This window comes from Myripristis murdjan, chromosome 5, assembly GCF_902150065.1.
Source record: "Myripristis murdjan chromosome 5, fMyrMur1.1, whole genome shotgun sequence".
In the NCBI taxonomy this organism is placed as follows: Eukaryota; Metazoa; Chordata; class Actinopteri; order Holocentriformes; family Holocentridae; genus Myripristis; species Myripristis murdjan.
The window spans coordinates 2142871-2163593 of NC_043984.1; the positions used below are offsets into that span (position 1 = coordinate 2142871).

Here is a 20723-nt window from a genome sequence, read left to right on the forward strand (position 1 = left end):
CGATGCAGACCATGCAGGACAACAGGAAGCAGACTGGAGGGTTCATGCAGGGAAGCAACACTTTTGCTGTAAGTTTGAATACTGGTCTATATCTATTCCTGCCCCTCTGATGCTTGGATGCTGCCCCTAGATTTAATAACTTTAGTAGCCATTCACTTACAAGGGGGCATGATTCCTTGAGGAACACCAGCTGATCAGTCAGTGGTGGGCTCTAACACTGTGGCAGCTAGAGGAATGGTGCTGACACAGACTTCAACTTACCTGAATAATACGTTCAGGGAATGTGAAGGCCTCTCATCACTCCCTCCTAAGATTTCCTCAGTGAGGAGACATATAAAAGGAAAATTGAGCTTTTTTGTCTGGAGCTGACCTGTGAGAATTAAGGGCAATGAGCAAGCAGTACTGATCCATTATTTTAGTGAATGAAAGTCTCCTTTTTTTGCTCCCGTATGCTAGTGTCTTCAAAAGCTTCATGTTGCTGTTGGTCTGCAGTTGATATGATTCTTGGCTATGAGTGTCGCTCTCTGTTGTGGGCTCATTTTGTGGGCCTTGCTGGACATGAATGTCAGCTCAGCAGGTTTACAGCTGGGTAGAAATGAGTCAATCTTTTCTGAATACCGTAATCCAATTAAACGCAGGTCTTGTGAGACTTCTGTCGGCGTTGCTCACTCGGCAGGGCGATGAATGTTTCATAAACCAATACCTGACTGGACTGTGTCTGTGGTTTGTAGCCTACACTGCGACATGAAAGGATTCTTTGGCCCGCACAGAACATCTATCCATTCGAATTGCTTTAACTCAATCTATTTTTAATACCCCCTCACGTCTCCCTTTGTGTTTTTGACTTTGTATGAAAATGCTTGCTCTAGTCCTTACTTTGACAATGTTATTTTACCTGGAAAATATGCTGCAGTTACTTGTGCATTCAGAGGTTTTGCTGGGTCCGCCTAAATGGATTATCATCATCTCCAGCAAACAGTATGATTTGAGTCATTACTAATTCATACTGTTTCTCTATTGTATGGCCTACCACCTCTGTTTTTATGGCTGCTGCTGTTTCTGTGGTCTGGGCCTGTGGCCAGGACGTGACTCTGTTTTCAGTGGTTTGATCTTCCTCTGTATTTGCAGACTGAAAAGGGCCGACTGGCAGCACCCTGCATGAGGCAAGAGCAAATACGTATATTTTGTTCTCTTTCCTTCTCTGGTGAAAGCCTGTTGAAGCTGGACTTATTGCTTCGTGCCTCAGTGGACAAAGAAGTTTGTTTCCTGTCAGGCTGATACAGCTGTTCATGTCAACAAGGCAGTCAAGAAATAGCATTTGATTTGACATTAATTCAGCGGAACATTTTCGGGCACCCGACTTGGCCTGCTATGATTGGTTACCAAGGCTTGTCAAGTGGGCTCGTTTGATCCCTGCACTCTGCATGCAGATGGGCAGGTTCTTCATTAGTTCGCAACAATTTCATAAGTGACTTGCCGTAAATTGCTGTGCAATTGCTTAAATAATTGGTTCGGCTCTGTAATGTAGTTCTGCAAAAAGCTTTTTTTCTCCCTCTGCACGATGTTGGCTCCCTCTGTGTGAGTGAGCGCGAGGACATGCAGGGGCGTACGCAGCTGATAATCATATAACTAGATTAAATCCTGCCTGTGATTCACCGTGTATTGATTCCCTTCTGTATTGCGGAATACAGTCATTAATAAAGAAATCATATTGTGCTTCATATTGTGACCTTATCAGTTTCAAGGCATTGTGTTTTTCGTTTCTCTGATGTCAGTGAATCACCATCAAAGTGGTGTAGCTAACCATGAAATAGCCTTATCTGAATATTCCCCTGTCTGCAGTTATGTAACAGGTCATTGATATTCAAGTCTTTGTGTCTTTTTTGTATTTTTCATGTAGCGGGGCCTTGATGAATTCAAACCTTTGTGTCCACATAACTCCTTGAAGAATACTCTGTACATTTTACAGTACTCTTGTCCAAACAGTCTAGAGTGACATTAGGACAGCCTAACAGATGACCTTCACTGTTTCTGCATAATAACTGCATAATGAAGAGAAGTTTTAAAGTGCAGTCTTTGTGTTTATATTTGTCATAAAGATAATAAATCAGTAGATGTTATGTGTTCTATGGTGCGTATGGGGAATACTCAGCGATGAGCAACTTTCAGGCAAGTTTTTCAGTTCTTGTAATGCAGTATATAGTTACTTTTTACAATAATGAGATGAAAATTATGCAGCATCTTGTGCAGACAACATATTCTCAATTGAATATCAACCATATGTATACACAGGGTGGGAAATTTGCAGCCGCCACCAACCAATTGCAGGTGATTTTGAGCAGTGGCATATACATTTGCCAAACTACGGGTCAGCTATGAAATAGCAGAGAACCACCAAGAGCCAGCTACTTTGGCAGGAAAAGGCATTTGACTGACATCCAAGACCACCAATCACAGACTGTTGATCTTAGCGTGATGTATAAGGGTGGGTGATTTGTTTCCTAGTGGGTCAATTACACATCACACTTGCCATGATGCAGTACAGCAGTACGTACGCGCTTGTGATTGACAATTAATGACCGACAATTAATGCGTATTGGTCATTTGGTAAAATATGTAAACAAGACATGCAAAGGTTATACACTTTGAGATATGAGTGTCTGGAAGAATTCAGAAATCCACCAGACACTGTGGATGGTGGACCAGTAAGTGAATTTCTCACCATGTATATATGTATGCTTGATAAAAATGTAATTGGTTAAATTTTCTGAAAACAAGAGGAGCTGTACTCTTCCTTTGCATTTTAAAGATGGATTAATGACAGTTGGATCACACAAGCTGTGGACATGCTATATTACTGCAGAGACTGTCCTTCAGCAGAAAAGTTAAGTGACCTCTAGCAGTCCTGTAAACTACATAATATTAGTGAACATTAGCTAATACTTAATAACCTTAGCCATGATGACAAACCTTTCCCTAACCTTAACAATAACTGTTTCCTAACCTAAACCAAGTATTTTTAGTGGCTAGTGTAAAAAAGAAATTACAGTAAAAAACTGTCAAATAGCAACAGCAGAAGACCATAATTACCGCAGGCCAAGAAAGTGTACATCACTTTAATTTTTACTGTCATAATATGTAGAAAACACACAGTTTTACTGTGAAAATCAACATTTTGGGTAAAATTAATGGGAAAATACCATAATTTCAAAAGCATGCAATTACCCTAAAATTAAGTATTATTTTGTTTAAATTACAAATTGCTCATGTGTACATTTAACTTTACAGTATAAAACCCTTCATCACGCAGCAGAAACATACCTCAAACTGCAAATATATACCGTAATATACTGTAAACAGGTTTGTATTACAACTGTTATTTTTAAAGAAAATGGCTGTAAACAGGTTTACTCTACATTTGTTTTTGGTGTATTAATTTGCTATAAAGGAACAGCAGTTATTGACCATAATGTGGACATTATCTCAGTATTTTTTTATGGTGAAGTTTTGGCAACCATGGCTGCCAGCATTTTACTGCAGATTTCCCAGTATATTTTTAGCAGAGTGGTGTTATTGGGTTGGAACAAATGACCTGTGTGGTCAAATGGGTTGGAGGACTTGTTGTTACTGCAACTAGTTTTTTTGAAGTGGGTAATGCAAGTTGAGTTGAGCAGTTGAGTAACAAAGTCAAGTGACTAATGTCCTGTAAAAGTAACTCCTCCCAACACTGGTGATATCATCTGTTTTTCAATTCTTTTGTTCTTCGGTTATACCTTGCACTATGTGGCATCCTGTTGTCCTCTAAAAGTACAGCACAGCATTAATACATGTTATATCACTATGCATTGTAAAAATCTCAGCTGGACTGTAGCTGACAAGCATTTCCTGCACCCGTGTCTCCATTGCCATCAAACCCCCTGTCCATTACACTCAGCAAATAAAGTATTTCTCACTTTGCTTCTGATTTGTTGCAGACACCGGTGAAGTCGTGCTGTCAGCATCAGAATCAACATCCTGCCTCTCTGTTTCATGTATCCCCTGTTGTGCTTCTAGTACTGTATTTTGTGCTTGACTGGCCAGGTGAGGCTGATACATTCAGTCACGCAGTTGACAGTTAGAAGCCTGTGTTGCTTTTGATGCCTCCCTACCTGCATTTTAGATCAATTGTGCGATTGCTGTAGAAGCTGTAAGTAACTTCAACCTTCATGGAACCTATTTTATTAGTTTTGCAGCATGTGGTATGGACAGCGGGATATGACTTCACCTAGTGAGTGGCAACAAGTTTGGATATGGGACTAAATGTACCGTGTCACCCCATAAGGGTTATCCTGCAGTGGAGTTTCTTAGGGGTTAACGGAGCTGGAAAAGACCATCATTTATATCTGGCTGTTCAGATGAATATGCCATTGACATACAACATCAATGCATTTTCAGGGTTAATTAAAAAAATGCTGTACATCCATTTCGAACAAATAATGAGATACTTATATATGTAACATTAAAAAATAAATATGTGTGTATCAGTAACTCACTATAATAATTTAGTTAGAGGTATGATTGTGTCAGCTATGGACATGCTTCAATAACATAGTAATTTATTAATTTATTCTGCAAGATATGGTGTTACATTTTTATTGTAGATATCTGCATTTGGAATAAAATATACTGTTATACTGTTTATAATGTAAATTATGCTTCATATCTTGCTATCCACTTTGCTGCTGTAATGCGTGAAATTTCCCCACCGTGGGACTAATAAAGGGATATCTTATCTTATCTTTTCTTATCTTATCTTTTCTTATCTTATCTTATCTTATCTTATCTTATCTTATCTTATCTTATCTTGATATTTGATATTGTGACGATATTGTAGGGATGTCTACTGGTGATATTTACACACAATAGATTCTTGATAAACAATCATTAATAATGTGGATATGATGACTAAGCACATAGAGACAAATAACATAAAAGTTAGAGCAGTCTAGTAAGTTCAGAAAATGTCACCGTTTTAATGTGTTGCAGCTTTTAAAACCAGGACAGGACAACACTTATGTCAGATCACAATACTGCATGAACCAAAATCCCAGATGACCACGCTTCGCGTATCATGATATTGATAAATTTCCCAGCCCTATTTCACAGGTGTTTATTAAACCAGTGCTAAGCAATTTGTAAAAATAGGGGTTCTTTTTCACTCTGTTGTATTTGTGTTTGAGTCTTGTTGCTTGATTTCTTTGCTACCTTTATGTAATAAAACAGAAAAAAAAAAATGCAACACAAATGCAAATTCCCCATGAAAACATTTTATAAATAAACTCATGGGAATTTTTTTTTTCTTTTTCCTGTCTGCCATTTGTCATCATGTTAGCAAACTGATCATTGGAAAGCGTGACATCAAGTGAAAGAAAGTGCACTGGGTAATGTGACGAGTAAAATAAGCATATTGAAAAGAGAGTGCATCCGTCAAGTCTTCCTTTTTTGTGTCACGGGATTCAGATGTTGCAAAATCTTATTTATAAATGCCCTATACCCTCACTATGAAAAAGACAGGTTTATATTTTCCACTTTTAGATGTACAATCACCATAAACTAATGCATGGAGCTTTGAAGTTCATAGCTTTTGACACATACTTGTTACACATGCAAATCGCCTAAATCTGTTTTGAATAACTGACTGCTTGTCAGAATCATTGTTTTATGTCAGCTGCATTTAGTCACCACTGGCTGAATTCAGGATGATGTGCTTCTCTTAATGCAGCCGTTACACTTCACAAACCACAGCCACGTATTTGCTGCTTACAGGGGACGTGCTATTTCAGTGCAGGGAGAAGCCGTTATTTGATCAAACACACTGGCACATTGTAGGATACAATTACAATGTCTGTGTAATTGTGTATTTGCAAGAAAAATAATAGCATCAATCTGCATTTTATCCAGATAGGTGCCTTTTCTGTTTCTGCTTTGACTTTTAAAGTTTCAAATCCAGTGTTAAGCCTTGTTGCTTTCTGTGTTTATTGGGTTACATTTGCTTTTTCAGAGCCTTAAAATACAATTATCCCATCATTTGATGCTAGGAGACAACCTGAAAAACCTGCAAAATATTGTTTTGCAATACACTGGATTTGATGTAGCTATCCCTGGTGCCATTAAGCTGAGGTGATTTATAACCAGCACTTTGTGAATGCTTGTTGCATGTTTGCACTTATCAATCAGAGATCGATGGATATGATTGTGGAGCGGAGTGCTATGCTTCAGAGTGATATTGATTGTTTTAAGGGCTGAGCCTCACGCCAGTCCTCATTAGCGGTCCCTGTCCTTTCTGCTGTCTTTGTCTCTCCGCCTCTCTTTCATCCCCCCCTCCTGCTGGTGTGGCGGCCCGCTGATTCGAACTGATGACAGTCCTAAGTGCTCTAAATGAAACGTATTGATCACAGGTGTTGTGAGGCATTTACGCAGGCCGGATGTTCACCGGGCACATTGGAGAAAACAGACGGCTCCTCTGCTACATGCTACATGTTGCACTCGACGACTCCTCTGACTCAGCCGCTCCTCCCGTTAATACCACATAAAGACAACATGTGCACCATGGACACGATGACAGAGGCACCTACCACACCAGGCTCACTCCCCATTACAGCCAGTGGGTCTAGGCTGGCAACTAATCATTATTCTCAGTATCAGTTAATTTTTTTTTTTTTTCCAATAACTGATTATTCATTTCTTTTATAAAGTGTAAATATTAATGACAAATGGCTATCAGAAGTTAACATAGCCCAAAATGATACCTTAAAATTGCTTACTCAGCCTGAGCAGCAGCCGAAAAAAAACACAAAGTGTATTTTATTATGATATGAAATGAAGAGACACAAGCAAACCTTACTTGTGCATTTATGAAGCAGTAATTTTGGGGGGTATTTTTACTTGATACACGACAAGAATGAATTATTGATCATCAAAATTGTTGTCAATTAATTGTCTACTTTACATGTCAAAGTGCCCTAGAGCCAAATATTGACCTCTGACTTGGTGTAGGGCTGCAGCTCAGGGCTTTGAATCCATACATATACAATGTGTGTGGCTCAATGGGCATATGAAGAACAACAAATAGTGCTGTGTGTAGATTGAGAAATGAAGTTAATTCACTAAAATGAATTGTCTCACCATTGTCTCTCAGCCGAGCTCTGATATAATGACAAAGAGCAGAAGACAAACAGTTCATGGCTGTTTCCACTTATATGGATAGTTACCAGCTCAGACTCGCCGCCGTGCCCTGGTCTCTGACCCCTTGTTCTGCCAGCACTGCATCGTGGATTTGGGTCTGGCCCCAGAGTCAGTGACCTTGGCCAGCAGCCCCAGTTTTAATCAGCAGCTCACCCGGGCCTCTCCACACAAGCAGCCCCAGCCAGCCGCTTCCTGCACCTTAATGAGTTGAGAGTCCCAGGCCTAGGCTAGCCCCAGCTCATACTCTGGCTCTCTTTCCTCCTCTCACACCACAACTAGAGGAGTGGGCGTACTCAGGGCAAAGCCACAGCCCATCAGCCTCATCACATCTCAAGACCGGCTGACACAGATTAAACAGATTCAAAAGGCTGTGGGTTTGACGGCTCTCCCTTGACCCAGTGTGTCTTTTGGCCTGTTAATTCAATTATTCTTAGGGAATAAAAGATACATATGATTGTGGGCTATTTTGTGGTCTTTTGCTTTGTAATGCTGAAATTGGCTCAAGTGCTTTCTAGCTCGGCACCAAAAGGCATGTCATTTGTTTTCCCCTCTAATCAGCCAATTTAGAATGATTGTCTTTGCTCCTTGTCTGCACCTCCAGCGATTGCCTATTGTCCACACACAGCTATCTTTTAAACAAAGTTTGAATATTCTAGCCAGGCAATTCCAACTTTCGAAATTAACTTTGACCGGGGGGCGTGCTTGTGGCTTAAAGATAATCGCATCAAGGGCAAAGACCCTGACCTGTTTATGCATCAGTAAGTTTCTGCTCAGTGAAAAGCACTCAATCGGCAATTGTTGTCCTGCCTTTTGTGGGAATGTGAATAGCACCTTATTGATTGGGAGCAAAATGTTTTTAATGTTGTAGATGAGATTTCTGGATTGCTAACTAATGGGAAGATGGAAGCGCACTTCAATCTATTCTCAAGTCAAGTTCCAAATTGAAAATCTTTACAGGCATAATTAAGGCTTATCTGAAAAGAATGCTTCTCAATGTTTTTATTTTTTTTTTTCCCCTTGCCCATCCAACCCTGACTATTTTGTGTAAATACACACCCCTTTTAGAATGGAGATGAGTCTATGCAGAAATGTCATGAATATAAAATGGATAGCAGTATCGATGTTGGATCTAATTTAATGTCATTGAAAAGCATGTCCATTTGATTGTAATTATGATGTACTTTCACCCAAATAAGCAGTTCATACCTGAGGCGGATCTACGGGTGGGCCTGGATGGGCGTAGGCCCACCCAGATTGACAGCTTGCCCACCCTATCAGATTCAAGACCAAAAAATAACTAACTAAATAAATAAATGTTTTAATGTCCTTTTTCCAACGTGTATTTTATGCTCGTTTACAACCTCTCGGCTCGTTTACCGAGAGGTTTTTTTTTCTTTCATCATATCATTTTATACATGTCTATCTAAAAAAATAAACAAAATGAAATAACAGGCCCATCCAGAATTTTTTAGGCCCACCCATTAGCCATGTCCTGTATCCGCCACTGGTTCATACACAGATGTTAAGTGGGTTTTCTAGTGTGTGTGTGTGTTTTTTTTTTTTTTTTTTTTTATAGGGTTCGTTTTTTTTTTTTTTTTTTTTCCTTTTTTTATAAACTCTTTTCGCCCTCTGGTTGGTGTGCAGGTTCAATGGGTTAAGTATCTTGCTCAAGGATACTTTGACAGATACGGCCACATGGGAGAACAAACCCCGGCCCCTACAACTGGGCGGTGACCTGGATTTCAGGTAGCCGTTGCGTTTGAATGTTTCAAAACAGGACCGCGTTGAGAAATTATTCAAATGCCCTCGCAGGACTCTTAATCCCAAGGGATGGAAACAGAGAGTACTACTGAGAAAATGTGCATGCTCTTCTCTTCTCTTTACAGCTTGATTTCTACCATGGATTAATGATTTAGCGCCTACCTGTGAGAGCATCACATCAGATAAAAAAGGAATCTCTCTTGCTTCACGATGCAACTCCACTGACCATTTCCCGCTGCTGTGTGTATACCATATTGTATGTAGTTCGCACATCTTTAAAAACAGCCTTCTTGGCTCTATATGCATAATACATAAGCACTTGGCAAGGAAAGCTCCTGTATACTGAACATTCTACACGTGGACATTGGAGAGCCATAAGGGAAGTGAGTTGTGGGCTTGTTCCTGCGTCAGTAATGCACAGTTCATCCACTTCAACTCAGGCCTCTGCTGATATCATTTCATTAAAAAAAAAAAAAAAAAAAAAAAAAAAAAACTCAGTTTGAATATTTAGACAGGCCTCATGAGTCACTGTGCAGTGCTCCATTACCACAAAAACATTGTGCACCGTTGCTTTTTTGGGTTTGTCTCAGGGATCAGAATTCATTGAATCTCGCTGGGCTCCACAAGATGAATAATTTAAGAATCAATATACATAACCGAAAAGTGCCAATGGAGGTATAATAATAGTAACATAATTACACTTCTGTCGGTCACAGCGTTGTCACGGCATCATTGTGCCAAGAAACGTCAACAAAAGTGAAATTATTCCTGTGCGCCTCAGCCGCTGTCTGTCTCTGTGTCTGCAGTGCATGTGAAGGCGGGAACCTGTGAAGTAATTGCCGCGCACCGCTGCTGCAACAAGAACAAGATCGAAGAGAGATCCCAGACTGTCAAGTGCTCCTGCTTCCCTGGACAGGTGGCAGGAACAACAAGAGCGGCTCCATCTTGCGTGGACGGTAAGGCAGGCTTCTCATTATATTGCAGGTGATGATTTGAAACTGACTTCTGATTTGGTTCGGAATGCGGCACGGTGCATGCAAACTGTCACGTATGTCACCGAGCTTCAGCCGCTCATTCCGAAATTTGGCGACGACTAATTCATTCAAAAAATAAAATAAAATTGAGGGGCTTTCGTGATCCTTTCCCAGAGGTTTTGGAATCTTTTATATTGCCCAGCAGTTCAATCATTCTCCCCTTTCCCTGTTGTTGTCTGTGCAGCCTTATCAGACCTTGTGTTCAGCGGAGTAGAGAGAAGGCCAGGTCATTTAATATCATGTCAACAGTGGCCTCTGTTACAGGTGAATCGATCCCTATCTCCTCTTTTCACTGTAATGGCTCTGACAGGGGCTTCCTCTATTTTGACAGTCCTCTCTCTGCTTTAGAAATGTCAAGGGAAACTGTCTCTCCCCCTATAGGCCTCCTCAGAGCAACTTAAGACCTTGACGGGCCAACCTCTGCTGCTCGCTTTATTACCCCTCCTACACACACACACACGCGCACACACGCACACACACATACACATGCCCCCGGCTCACATTGCTCACACCTGCTCACAAGACTCACTGGCTTGACATTGACCCACACCCTGTAATTCACTCCTGAAACACACTGGGGCGGCAGTGATGGGTCTCCGCTGTCAGCCACAGATCAAACAAAGCTCTCTTCACTTTTGCTGACATGTATATAACAGCAGAAAGCCTTATATGGGCTGAGCTCTTGTTGCAGCGGCCAAAGCGGAATCACAGATCTTCATCTACAACTGCAAAGAGCCTCATATTGTTAATTGCCTGCATTTGCCCTTCACTGTATCCTTCTTTTATCTCACAGCATCCATAGTTGCACAGAAGTGGTGGTGCCAGATGCATCCTTGCATGGATGGGGAAGAGTGTAAAGTGTTGCCAGATCTGAAAGGATGGAGCTGCAGTACAGGAAACAAAGTAAAGACAACCAAGGTGAGTGACAGTCATTGTTTTCTGTGCACATTTGCATTGCAGGCAGTTTGCAGACACTCTTTTACCCAGAGTGACTTACAGGGAACGGAGCAGTAGAATATGCTCAAATTCATAGATCACCAACATTATAAGCAGCCAGCGGTGGGGAGTGCAAGGGTCAGCACCCCAGCCGTAGATCTAACAAAACATTACTGTGACCCTGTAAGGCAGAGGCGTGCTAGAAAAGAGCTTTAGAAGGAAATAAAAGAAACAAGGCTGAGGGGAGAGGAGGAGGAAGGTTTTTTTTATTATAATTTTTTATAAACTTCACATAAGAGCATATCAGAGCAAGTAGAGGAGGAGAGTGAGGTAGCTGTAATTCACATGGGAGTCAAAAAAGTATTTGTTGAAGAGATGGATTTTATGCTCGTGACGAAGGAAGGATAAGTTTAGTCAACTCAAGTCAAATTTATTTATAAAGCACATTTAAGACGAATAATCAACGTGCTGTACAATCAAAATAGCAAAATCTTAAAATGACAAAATGAAAACATAGAGAAAGACTAGTTAAAAGACCAAAATTTTAAAAGACAAATTAAAAAAAAAAAAAAAGAAGAAAGAAACTCATATTGAGTTAAAAGCCAAGGAATAAATATGTGTTGTAAGATGGGATTTAAAAACAGGCAACGTAGGGGCCAGCCTAATATGGAGAGGCAACTTATTCTAAAGATTGGAGGCTACAACTGAAAAGGCTCCTGTGCTTCAACCTTAATCTTGGGCTAACCAGAAGCAAGTGGTCAGCAGATCTGAGGGACCTAGATGGGACTTATGGTTGTAAGAGGTCAAAAAGATAGGTTGGAGCTAGCCCATTTAATGATATGTAGGCATACAATAAAATCTTAAAATCAATGTTTTATCAAAATGTACAGGAAGCCAGTGAAGGGAAGCCAGCGTGGGAGAAATGTACTCTCGCTTGCATGAATCTGTTAAAAGACAAGCTGCAGCATTCTGGACCAACTGCAAGCGTGAGCGCGAGGCCTGGCTAACTCCAACATAAAAGGCATTACAGCTGTCAAGTCAAGACGAGATAAAAGCATGTATAACCCTTTCAAAATCATTAAATGATAAATGAAGGACTTGACCTTAGACAAGAGCCTTAGCTGGAAAAAGCTAAGGCTCAAAGGCGAGTAAGTTTGAGTGTCATCTGCATAACAGATACCATATTTTGTAAGAAGGGACCCTAAGGAGAGCATGTAAAAGGAAAATAGGATTGACCCGAGAATAGAGCCCTGAGGGAGGCGCTGATGATGAACAGGGTCACTTCTGTGGTTTCACAGAAGTTTAACTTTTGTCTCCTCTTTAATTGGTTTTTCTCTTTAGAAAGTAGTTTAGGTAGTAAGTTAGAAGCTAAATTTTCAATTAAAAAGTTCCTATAAGGAAACAAAACTCCACAAAACTTGTGTGTAGAAGCCTTAATTACCCTCTTAGCTTTTCTGTGTGCGACCTTAGACAAATATTTCTCCTGGGGCTTAAGCACTAAGTCTTTGAATTTTGGAGTTGTATTTTTTGTATTATAATTTTCTAGAAGTGGTCAAACAAATAAATTTACATTTAACTTAATTCACGAAAACAAGATTATATTTACAGCAAATAAAATGTTAAAATTCTTTCATTGTTAAGTCATTAGTAGTTTAGTAAATGAATTTCCATATCTATTCTATGACAGAATCCTCATCAAGAATAATTAAATATTATATCATTTTTTTCAATATGATCACTGAGCTTTTTTGTAGAACTACAAAGCAGAATGTTTGGTAACAAGATTATTAATGAATATATGCCACATTAATATGTGTGAGACATTTATTTTGTTTCAGCATAGACCTACTGTATAATTTAAAATAAAGCAGAATTGCATGGTTGAAAGAATATGTCAGATTCTGTTCTCTTGAAGATACTAAGATCAAAGCAACAGCTCTCTCTGCTGAGAACAAAAAAAAAAAAAAAAAAACATGCCTGATGCTGCAACTATAGACGTAATATTGTCATGAGACACATATCCCTCAGCTGATAGTTTTAAGTGCAATTTGAAATATGGAGGTACATAACACATGGCAACTTTGTAGACAGAAAATCAATTAGCTTTTGTTTAATACACAGCATGATTGTACACCCCTGTCTTCATTGGTACAAATTGGAAAACATACCCTTTGAGGACTTGCATACCACAACATCCCAGATTTGGCGCAGAAAACCAACCGTCACGTGTCCGTCTGACCCACTTGCCTTTGGCGCAAAGATGAGAGAACAGACTGGAGCCGGGTCCTGCCTTTGAAAAGTCAGAGCAGGCTCGGCCAGTAAAAAACAAAACAAAGGCAAACAAAGGGAAGAAAAAGACAAAGGAAAACAAACAACAAACAAAAGTCCCTCCAGGAAGCCAAATTGTCAAGTAGCGTATGCTGAAGCAGGGCAGGAGGGCTCGGGCTGTACAACTCCCAGAGATTAATAGAGGTTATCTGGATGTGTGTTTTTGGTTTCAGGGTGTGGTAGACCTGAAGTGGGTGGTAGGTGTAGGGGGCTCGCGGGTGACACAGTGGGCCCTCAGCCATCCATCATGGTCCAGTGTTTGACTCACCAAACGCCTGTACTTGAGCTGCCTCCTCCATTATTCATGGCTACAGGAGGCCTGGACGGCAGAGCTTTTTATTTTAGCCAGGTTAATAATTCATGCCCCCTCACACAGCCGCGGGAAGGCAGAGACAGAGGCAGAGATGAGCAGGGGTCCAGGTGGCTAGTAGAACCCGTCAGAACCTTGACTCTTTTTTGATTTGGGAGTCTGCGGGGGTCCCTCCATGTTCACTGCCCCACTGCCTCCCACTGAGAAACGGCAAGGGAGGGTCAGCGTATGCTGGAGGGGTTTTGTGCCGCGGCTTCCTGCACAATTAACGTGCTGCGGGAAAACAGGTGGCTCCGGTGAAAGATAAGGTGAAGGATCTGAGGCTTGGGCTTGCCATAAGTCGGTGCCATCGGTAGGGCTGCAGCTAATGGTTATTTTCAGTATTGATTTTTCGATTAATTGATTAATCATTTCATCTATAAAATACTGACAAGTGCCGGTCACAAGTTATCAGAGCTTGAAATGATGTCTAAAAATTGCTTCATTTGTCTGATCAGTCTCCAAAAAACCCTGAAGTGTTAATTTTACAGTTATATTAGGTACAGGTATTTTTATGTGATAAATAGTAGTCAATTCATTTTCTGTCAATCAATTAATCGACTAATCGTTTCAGCACGACCCACTGGTGTAGTGCCTTAATGACGTGTTCTGTTTTGTCTGTCGAGGAGAAGGACACCTGCTTTTACTACATGCCTTTTAGAAGAAAATGAAAAGGTGTTATGGTGGTCCTCAAAGCACAGTAGATAATATAAATCCTTGGTTTTATAAAAAAAAAAATAATAAATAAAAAAAATAAAGAATTTTTAGAAATATGAAAAGATAGACGTCAGGTAATGATTTCTTTTTTCCTTCACAGTGGACGTACTACACTGCCACATTGTGTAAATGAACTCTTTAGTTACACAGTGCCATAAATCCTTTCCTTTTTTGGTGTCCAGCTGTGCCATTGTTGGTAAAAAATGATGGTGTCATTTCACCTCATGATAAAGTCACATCAATAAATCAGACGCCTTAAACCCCTGCAGGCCCTTCTCAGACAACTTCAGTCGCTCCTTCTTTCTCCGCATGTCAAAGAGCAGCTAGTTTTATAGTCCTGCTGGTAATGTCAGGAATTATAACCCCAGGAGCTCCTGCTTTTCACTTCCTATCAATCAGGGGGCAGAAGTCAAAGGAACCCATGGAGCCTTTCCACTTGACAGGTGCTACCAAGCTTATAGAGACTGTGTTCAGTGTTGGTGATGGATGGCTGTCAAAGGCAGCTTTCTTTTCAGAAATATAATGAAAATGTGTTTGAAATTTACTGTACCACACATAATGGGTATAGGTTGTGTAGTCAAGCATTTGTGTGTGCTCTCTCACAGCATTAACTACCTCATACTGAGCTATACAGTCTGTTTAAATAGACGGTGTAGTAATAACACTGACCCTCCTGCTCTTTCAAATTGAATTTTCTATATGAATTGTTGCAAGAATCATGCATATGAGAAGGTTAAAATGCAGATCCTGCAGCCCATTGCTCAAACCGAGGCACCGGCCTAACTGATAAGCTATATGCAAATAGCTCCTGAGCTCGAGGTATTACGTGTGGTGGGAGATGTAGAGCTGTGTGAATTCAAGTTTCTTTGAAAGCAGTTTAAGACTAACTAGCAGGTGTAGTTTCTGTTTCTGCCACAAAATGTGTTTGTCATTTGTTTTGTCTCCCCAATTCTAAAAGCAATGGAGCTCGTCAACACGAGATATAAGGCAATGCAGCTGAAATTGAACCAAGCTGCTCTGCTTGCTGCATTTAACAAAAGATGTGTTAGGTAACAAATAAATAAATAAATAAAACGCTGTGTGAGACATCTCTATCAATAAGGCTTGTGAATGAATAGCCTGAAAAGAGATGCTAAATCATTGTATCGACCATTGATTTGTTTCTTATGTCCCATTAAAACATGGCCGGAGGCTGAAATTGACCCTCAGTTTGGGATTTTAGTGCAGCAGACTGAAATATCATCTCTACCTCAATAACTGTCCAAAACAATCATGCAAGCCACTGTAATTAGATTTGTCATTGCTTTATCTAATAAATAAAGATAAAGATTGTATGCAAACACTCACACACATACACACACACACACACACACACACACACACACACACTTGTGATCAGTGATTTTTCATCAATGGTAGAGTCTTAGTTTGCTTGTCAGTAGGACTTTGAACCTCAAGCTGACCAGTCAAGTGTGGTCTTTCATCCTGAAACAGCTTAAGCATCAAACCATTAGGAGCTGCCTTCTGTTCTCCTGATGCCCCTTTGTGTGTTTACCCACTGATAACCCTCACAGTGACATTCACAGCACCCTGGCATGCTAATTGCTTGGATATGGTTTCATTGAGTTTCCCATTTTTGTTTTCACTGCCTCCCTGTTAATGCATTTTTCCCCTCAGTAATACTGTCTAGTTTTGTCCTTGAGGATTGAGTGCATTTTGTCTGTCTGAACTGTTTTATCCCCTCCCTTCTCCCCTATGAGGTGGATTTCCCTCCAAGCTGTCCTTGTGATTAAGAATTTGCTTTTAATTGACCCTCTTTGCATTTCAAAAAGATAACTAAGCTCAGACTGTGGCGCCTGTGGAAAATAAAAATCTGTATTTTAACAATGATCAGTATACCGATGTAACTTGCAAATGTGTTAGATTTGGCGTAATCACCATTTTGGGTCGACTCTGCATTATGGCACCCCTCATGCATATCCAAAAGCACGGCTGCCAACAGAAATATGCTGGAGGCTATGGCTAATAAAGTTTGTCTCTGCCAGTGGTCTGACAAAACAACTTATTTTGACTCTTTGTATGAATGTGCGTTGCTGCGTTAGCTCCACAGCCTGCTGCCTCCACTGTATCGAGACCAAATAGATTCCATATCGTCTCTCATCCATGATTCCTGAGGTTTGCCATGTTCAAGTGAAGATTAAATTGTGCCTCCCCAAACAGCGAGCGCCGCATCTTCTGCCGCAGTGCTAGGCAACAGAAAAATCACACTTACATCATACAGTTGAGTCCTTGCCAACCGCTAATTGAATGACAGTATAAGGCTAATGGGTGTGAATATTAAAAAAGGAATACTTGTTTGTATTTGCGTATGTGTGATAGTACCTCCTGCATCGGAGGGCAAGTCAAAGAGTCACTTGTGTTCCACTTTTAAAGGGCAAGCCAACAAACAGAGGACAACATTCACCTAACATATATTTATAGACCAATGCCATAAGTAAGCGTAGTACAAACTGTGTCTTGTTTCAATCCATTAGATTAATATTCATGAAAATGCCTGAGAATACCAAACCAGCAGATTGTCACCATGAATAATAATAGTCATTGTGCTCTCATGGAAATCATCAGCGATATAGACATCGCATTGTGTCTTACTTCCAGTCCACTTTCTTCCTATTTATAATATAACTATTAATATTACACCAAAGAGATGTGAATGAGGGACATGCCAGCTGGGACTTTAAACATTGTGACCACGTGACACTTCACATATACATGTCTGCCATTGTTAGATGTGCAGCCACAGGATGATATTTACCGTTTGAAAATGCCTGCATAAAGAAGTGATTTATGGTACCTGTTAAAGGATAGTAGGCCACATAAGCCTGTGTTGACAAAATAAGAAAAGAAACACTTTATTTTAAAGAGGATATTTAATCATAAACTTTGGGGAATTCTTTTTTATTTAACTGGATTGGATTTTAATTTTTGAAATATAACTCCACAACTTTACTTCTGCTTAGCCAAAGATGGATCTCTGGGAATGAGTAAGTAGATCTAATTATTACACTGCTCTCCCAGTGGGTGTGTGTCACACTGTAAGTCAGACAGCACTGGTTCTGAGAGTGTTACCACTGTTATGTGTCATCATTAATAAGTCAAATCCCTTTTTATCCTTAGCATCCGTTTGTGTCACTGACACAAATTCCTCATCTTCCATTTCCTAACTCTGACTTTTTTTTTTCTTTCCTCTTCCTCTCATCTAGGTCACTCGATAGTCCTCTATTTCCAGGGTAACCTTGTTTGGAAACAGACATCGCTTCCTTGACTGACACCATAGGACTTCTGGATATGATGTGTTTTGAGGCTTGGTGGAAACCAGGGACCAGTATGGACAATAATAACTGACATTCCACTGAACGAATGGAGAACGATGACCAGGGGACATCATGTGAGACTGCATATCCAAAACGGACTACTGACTTTAGATCCAGCATCGACAGTAGCTGTCTCTGAACTGTACTGCCCACGACATTTCAATTTGTATCATAGTTTTATTCCTATGGGCTAGAAGACTCTACCCTGAAGATATTTAATGAGTGAATGACTGTGGATTACACAAGAAAAACACACCCTTAAAACAAAACCATGTGACGTGAATTTTTTTTTTCTTTCCACAGAGAGCAGCAGGACTCTTGACACATATCTGTGCTGAAGATCTAGTGAGATCATAAGAATTTTCATTCCTTTTAGCCCTACGAAGCAGATATCTCTTCTTTTTAAGGTTTTGTTGATTTGAAACTATCAAGTGTTCGGCTTTCTTATGTTTGGTGGAACATCGAGTCTTCTTTTCAAAGGCTTGACACATCAAAAAGTGATGCCACAACAATAAGTACAGAAATAATGTGATGATGTTTGACTAGGAGTCACCAGGGGTCAATGCAGCAGTTTAAATTAACACGAGCTGAGTTCTGCCAAGCTGTTTTAATGACATCTGTTGTTTTCAAAGCCTGGTGACTCACATTGATTACAAATGTCAGTATTATCTCAATAAATCTAACTCAATGGAAATCACAGAATGGAAAAGTTTGGGTTTTTACACTCTCAGTATTAACACTATTTATATATCCGTTTTATATGCTGTATTAGCAGGAACTGCTGGGACTTGCAATTAGCTAGTCAAGCAAATAATATGACAAAGAGGAGGAAGAGGAGATAAAATTGTGCTCATGATGGAAATGTGAAAATCAGCAAATGCAGAAATAGGCTGTGCTCAGAAATACAAAGGGAAAATCTCATGGCAGTGTTTCTTAAAATGAGCAGACTTCACTGTAAGCCACCTGAAATCTGGTCCGCAGAGAGCCTGATAATTAGCTCTCTCCCTAAAACAACCCTAAGCCTATTTAATTCATTTCAAAAACTAAGTGTTGTCATTATCCAAGCCTGCATTTATTGTGTGGTTGTTAAATGAATGCCCCCCGTCATCCACAAAGACATCCTATGTTTTTTTTTTTTGTCTGAGTGATTTCCTGTTAGGCACTGCCTGTGAGAAATCCCAAAAGCGTTGTTAGTGCATGTCATTAAAAGCTTACAGAAAATAAACCATCCCAGGGATTCAGGCTGTGCAGTGTGGAGCAGGGGGTGGGTGACAATGGACAATGACAGAAACCAAAGCGCAATGGAACAGGATTAGTTAGCCCTAGTACCCGTGCTGCCTTTTCCTGCCTTCTACCATAATCGGCGGGGGCCAAGGGCGAATGGCACGTCCCTCCATTTTGACACGGATATATACTGTGGCTATTATCATTACTGATATCCTTATCAACATGCAGCTCCATTCCCCTCCCGGTGGAAGCCAAACACAGGTTAGAGGCAGGCGGGGAGATTGGCAGGGAACAGGTGGAGATGTGTTTATATTTCACCCGCATGTGACATTTTCACCTCAGGGACAGGGAACTATATACAATGTGGGGCCTTTCCTCTGATGTGATAATAAGGAACATCTCTGAAATGTAAATTCACTGTATGCCTGTCATGGTTGTGATTCCAAATGCACATCAGCATACCATCTGTGTAAAAATTGCAATCAAAGAATTTCCAGAAATCTTGCTGAGTTGGGTTTAACAAAAAAAAAAAAAAAAAAAAAAAAAAAAAGATAGAAAGACTGCACAGTTGACTTTAACTTTCCTAATCCACACAGACAAGCACAGAACCCTTTAGTGGATTGAAAGGGTGTCTAGACACCAAACAAGCAAGTGCTTTATGGGGAATCTCATATTTTGTAAGTCAATTTTACTCTGTAATTGAAACAGTGCATTCATCAAAGAATGCTCCTTGTAATGAACATAATTAATTAAGCAAAAATGTAGAAGACATGCTCCCAAAGATCAGACCCTAGGGACCAGCGCAGTGCAGGAGGGGTGTGGAGAGCTGCTACGGTTAGCGATCCAGGTTACTTCTTGTTTGGTTAGAAATCATTAAATTACAGTAATGACTAATTTCTCATTCCTGCATGCAATCCGCCGGAGACCACCATGGATTTAATAAAGAGCTGGCGATGAATTACAAACACTGAGCGGCTGAGAAAAGGCTACGTGATTATACAGAGTAATTCAAAAGTGCATTAATAAAACAATACAGAAACATTCCTAAATCATTTGAGATAAAGGCTATTTGCATAATTCATTAAGATAAATCAGACCGGCAATCCGCCACAGTGCTCCAAGGAAGAGAGAGAGAAGACATGAATCCAATCCCCTGGAAAAACCCTTTCAATAATGATACAAATCTACCCTTGGATCAGAGAATTAACCTTTGTGCACTTTATAGCCCCTATAGTGTTGAAACACAATCCATCAGTCATCCACCTTTATGTGCGCTAATATTCTATTAATATTGAAATGTCTTTTCATACCATGGATCCTCTGGGTTTTGCTGCTCTGGCATAAAAGACCTTCACAAAAGTTGAATGAAATTCGGTGTGTTTTGAAAAGAGCTGTTGTGAAACTGACAACTGGCCTCGCATGTCTATGAGCTGCTTTTCTACTTGGCATTTCCATGCAGCAAAACGGGACGGGCGGCACACACTCCAGGACGAATTTGGCAGTGGTCACGGATCACATGGGTCACCTGTTGTGCTGTAGTAGACCACCTGTAACTGCAGCTGATCCACACTCAAGTCATGTTCTCCATCACTGCACAGTCTGGCTTGGCTGATATTGGTTTTGAGGGCTGTTACCAATAGACCTCAGAAATCTGACATAACATTGACTGCAAACCTCTGCCCAGATATGGAATTCTGGATCCAACACATTTTGTCTGTGGGGAAAATCTATGGGTTTTTCAAACAATCACCCCCATCACAATCCATGATTTAA

At 40.3% G+C, this 20723-nt stretch overlaps 1 protein-coding gene across 4 annotated transcripts in view; it reads left to right on the top strand.

The window, feature by feature from the left end:
- Positions 1-18420, top strand: part of tafa3a (TAFA chemokine like family member 3a) — a 90815-nt gene extending 72395 nt beyond the window's left edge. For all 4 annotated transcript variants that reach the window (XM_030050785.1, XM_030050784.1, XM_030050786.1 and 1 more), the window contains exons 3-5: positions 9792-9941; positions 10813-10937; positions 17613-18420. In XM_030050785.1, the coding sequence (XP_029906645.1) occupies positions 9792-9941; positions 10813-10937; positions 17613-17624 (287 nt within the window). In that variant the 3' untranslated portion in view covers positions 17625-18420. The remainder of the gene's footprint in view (positions 1-9791; positions 9942-10812; positions 10938-17612) is intronic.
- Positions 18421-20723: the final 2303 nt, after the last annotated feature.